The 5,000-nt window shown below is 38.0% G+C and overlaps 1 protein-coding gene across 2 annotated transcripts; it reads left to right on the forward strand.

The window, feature by feature from the left end:
• Positions 1 to 944: 944 nt before the first annotated feature.
• Positions 945 to 3,550, forward strand: LOC138866244 (tetranectin-like; the record flags this gene model as incomplete). 2 transcript variants are annotated; one of them, XM_070138621.1, is given in 5 exon segments in its annotated part: positions 945 to 1,061; positions 1,191 to 1,335; positions 1,464 to 1,640; positions 1,856 to 1,979; positions 3,148 to 3,549. In XM_070138621.1, coding segments are annotated over 5 exon segments (690 nt in total), but the record flags the coding sequence as incomplete, so codon positions are not given.
• Between the last annotated feature and the right edge of the window lie 1,450 nt (positions 3,551 to 5,000).

The following is a 5,000-nucleotide window of genomic DNA, read 5'->3' on the forward strand; positions in this document are numbered from 1 at the left end:
TCATAAATGCTGTTATCACTAATTTTTATCGTCTAGGAGAATGAAAAGATACAAATACACACACACACACACACACACACACACACACACACACACACACACACACACACACACACATATATATATATATATATATATATATATATATATATATATATATATATATATATATATATTCAGACACTTAGATTTCCGATAGAGCGCATTTGATAAGGTACAGTAAAAGTGTTTTTGGCCCTGCAGCTTTATCTTGTACTACACTGCTCCTGTAAAATTGTAAAGCTTTTAGTACTAGAAATACCGTTGTCCACTACCTTGCTTTGTAAAGATGAAAAGACAGAAGCCTTCGTCGTTCACTTCTCTTAAAGAGAGAGAGAGAGAGAGAGAGAGAGAGAGAGAGAGAGAGAGAGAGAGAGAGAGAGAGAGAGAGAGAGAGAGAGAGAGAGAGAGAAAGAGAGAGCTGCTTGGTATAATGAACCACTGTGATTTCCTACGTTATTTTGAAAGAAAAAAAAGTAAAAAATATATGTATCAGAAGATCCTATTGTTTACTTCGAAGTCTACAAGAACGACGAGAAGGAACCTCTTTTGCTTTCTTCAGTTGAATATATAACGTGTAAAATAATTTAATACGAGATGTATCTGTTCCTCATCGCTTTGTTTGTGAAACACGTAAAGCCGATGAAATAACGTCAAACCCAATGAAAGGAAAGGCAGGGTTGTTTACGTATAGCTTATATTTTAGCGAAATAAACGGATAAAGGAGCAGAACGAGAATGAATAGGACAGCATAAAATGTTTCCCTCAATTCTTATAAAAAGTACCAGGTCTGTGTGTAAATGTGAATATACACTATTTGTACACGAGCGTGGTTATTCATCTATTTATTCATTTAAATCAAGTAAAAGGCATAACCATCGTAGGATTTTCCTCTGATTTTCAAGATGGCGAAGTTGGTGTTGCTGGTGGCTTTGTTGGCGTCGGCGGGACGCTGGTCACTGGCCTCTGAAGGGAACGCAGAGGAGCAGCTGTTCCCTCCTTTGCACCCCAACTGCACGCAGGTCAGTGTCACGGACAACTGCAGGATATTTGTCATTATATCTATTTCACTTGTGCAGCTTTATCTGCATGCGTGTTTGTGTGATTTTTTGTGTGCATATATATACACACGTCAATGAAATTTCTCGCAGAGCCTGACGGACCTTCTCCTGCTGCGGCAGGAGACTCAGATGAACAGAATGGCCACGGCGCAGGAGGCCACGACGGAGCTTCTGGTTCAGGTTCGTGACTCACTGCTGATCCTGAGCAGCAAGGCAGAAGAACGCAAACCCGGAAGTACGTATTTCTTCTCGTGTACGGAGCTTTGATGCATCAAACCCTTATAGTCTGACATACGTAGAGTAATACAGCATCCACAAATCCCCCAAAATATAGTCTTCCCTTAACTTTCCTATGCTCCTTAGGCGTGGTGTGTGTGTCTCCATTCACGCAAGTAGGAGGCAGCTGTCTCCTGCTGGCGCTTAACGAGCTGCACACTTGGGCGTCAGCAAGGCAGTTCTGCGCTGGGCACGAGGCCGACCTGGCTCACTTCTCGGATGCCAACACCTACGCAGCCATCCTCGGTTACATCAACACCATCAGTATGTCCTGCAGTTTTGAAGTGTTGTAATTTCACTTATAATTATAGAATTGCTTGCTCCTAATCCTTATTTACATTGGTAGTTGATTTAGGCGAAAAGAAATAGTCTTTACAAAAAGGATCCTTAGTGCTAGCAGTTATTAAGATGCATTAGTTTTCGTAAAAAGAGAAGTAGTTCCTAGAGATTTATAAAAAAATATATATTTTTTTTTTCAGACAAGCAGTCGAAAAATGTGAATATCTGGATCGGCGGGTCAGACGAGGCCGTTGAGGACACTTGGGTCTGGGTCACCGGGGAGCTGATGCCCCGGGGGGCGCCCTTCTGGGGATCAAGGGACGGGTAAGTAACGCTTTCATCCTGAGCTACGGGGTACGAACGCAGGTACAGCAACCTGTTTCCAGTCCTGCAAGCAGATACTTCGCCTGACTTTATCAGCAATTAATGGAAATGTTTATGAGTCTAGTCTCTGTGTACTGAATATAGAGCCTATGTATATGTTTATATATACAGACATACCTGAATACATATATATGTACATATGTATGTATACATGTATGTATATATATACATATATATATATATATATATATATATATATATATATATATATATATATACGCACAGATATGTATATATATGTATATATACATATGTATGTGAGATATGTACTGTGCCACTCATGCGATTTTTGCAATCATATTTTTCTCGCGTTTTAATATGTTATTGTTGCAATAGTATCTGGTGTTAAGTTCATTAGCATGGCCCCGTGAAAGATTCTCAACACCAGCGAGCTTCGAGCTCGTCGGGGTAAAACAGGCCGAAGCAGAGTTCCCTTGGGGGGGGGGGGGGGAGCGTCGATACCTCGCCAGCTCCTTCATAAAACCCGTAGTCCACAAAGTTAAAATGAAAGCCTGGCCATAAAGACGTAAAAATGAAATAAAAATAAAGCTAAATCAGTAATAAACGTAAGTAAAGTCATATGAAATATCACTGAAGATATCAAAGGTAAAATAAGTAAAAGAATAAGAGTTAAGATGATAAAATGGCCGGCGAAACTCATTATGTTGACGGCTAATTATTGACACTTTGCAACATATGCTTTGATTCGTGAAGCGTTTAAGAACTTTCATACAACGTAAAATAATTGATATATGGTTAAAAGAGAGTAGCCAACTGCTTCTCATGTACACACACACACACACACACACACACACACACACACACACACACACACATATATATATATATATATATATATATATATATATATATATATATATATATATATATATATATGAACGGATGTGTGCGTCAATATTTACAAATTCATACAAAAACCGATACACATCGACACACACACAGAGACACACATCCATACACAGACACACACACATATATATACATATGCATTATATATGTATATATGTATATATAAACATTTGCATATAAATGCATTACATATATGTAAATATATACGTATACTTACCTGTCCCTCTCGCGTTTGCAGGTTCAAAGCATCGCCCAGCGAAGGTCCAGGCGCAAATTGCGCACTTCTGTGGCAGGCAGATCGGTATTACACATTTGATGTACAATGTTCTTACAAAGCTGCTCCTCTCTGCCAGAAATGGGTCTGATGGCTTCGATAAAGGAGACATTTGATAATAGAAGTAATATGGTTGGTTTTCATTATCATCGTTGTTGTTGTTTAGATCATTGGTTGTTGTCTTTTGTTATTTTTCTCATTGTCATCGTAATTCTGAATGACAATCGGTTATGTAAGTATGCGTATGGATATAAATATATCTACATACTGCATATCATAAGCCTATAAATATGTTATCGATATCTATATACATGATATATACATGCATATGTGTTCACACACACACACACACAGAGACACACATATATATGTGTATGTATATATATATATATATATATATATATATATATATATATATATATATATATATATATATACATACATACATATATACACATGCATTTACATTTACGTTAACATGGATGGTAATAAATATTAAAAATATACCAAGAAATATCATCTTTTATCAATCTAACTAAATAGAAAAGAAATACACACATTTATATACATCCATAGGTACCCTCCATATATAACCCAGCTTATCAACATCAGTGGTGGATATCTGCTTTTTCGTAAATCGCAACTAGAATTAGTTAAGGATGCTACGTATCAGAGTACAACAAAATTACATACTACAGTAGAGATCCTCATGGCAATTTCGGAAATTGACTGATCCAATTATACAACAAAGAAAATCATTATTAATTGCACAAATTTCTCACGCGCATATTTATCACATACAACTTTTATAATCAGCTTTTATCTGACGTGTCATTAGACTTATATAGCAGATATCCACCACTGATGTTGACGAGCTGGGTTCGGTAGGGAAGTAAGTAGAGATATTCCCGTTGGCCGAGGAAGTAAACTTTGAGGAGGGAGAGTTTAAGAATGGGCGATAATGTTAGAATCGTGTTGGGTGAATCTTTTGCTAGGTTAAGGCATTTTTTAAAATGTAACTATGCGATAGCAGATAATCCTTGCTCTTTGATATATATATATATATATATATATATATATATATATATATATATATATATATATATATATATATCAATGCCTTTGCTGCATTCTTTATCCCACAAACTTTAAAATAAATCCAGAATGGCTTTACTGAGATTATTAGTTTCTATTGATAATCTGACGTTTAACGATTATGCATATATGTATATGTGCGTGTGTGTAACGAGGCCGATGAGCGGTTGTGTGCAGACAGTCGCGTCTGGCACGAGGCAGCAATGTTGCGTCGAGGGAAGCAGACTCCGTGATCAGCGACAGTAGTTTATTGTGGTGAGAGAATGGTACAGCTGAGGGACAGAAGTCTCCACCGATCAGTATGCCGGAGGCTGTCTGTCTCTTTAAGCTTTAATCGAGAAGTTGGTAAGGCAATCGCGCCATGTAAGGAGCGAGACGAGAAAGAGAAAAGAATGTGTTTGTGTAAACGCAAGGCGGGAAGGCCTATGGATTGTCGCATCCGGTGATGTGTTGGGCAGAAGGCATAGTACGTGTGGACTGGTATAATTGTATAGGGTACATGTGTAAAGGTATATAGTGCATTATATGCCTGGCAACAGTAGTAAGGGACAGCAGTTTAGCGTAGGGGTCCCTGGGGTGCTGTGAAAGGGGCGCGCGGAAGAAGGAGGGTGTGTTTATACATATAGACAACATGGGCATTACAGCACGCGCAATACCTGCGTCCTGCTTTCTACGTTGCTTACGTCTTTTATACCATTATTTCTTATGTACTTTTCTCTTGT

Source organism: Penaeus vannamei, chromosome 24 (assembly GCF_042767895.1).
Source record: "Penaeus vannamei isolate JL-2024 chromosome 24, ASM4276789v1, whole genome shotgun sequence".
NCBI classification, from domain to species: Eukaryota; Metazoa; Arthropoda; class Malacostraca; order Decapoda; family Penaeidae; genus Penaeus; species Penaeus vannamei.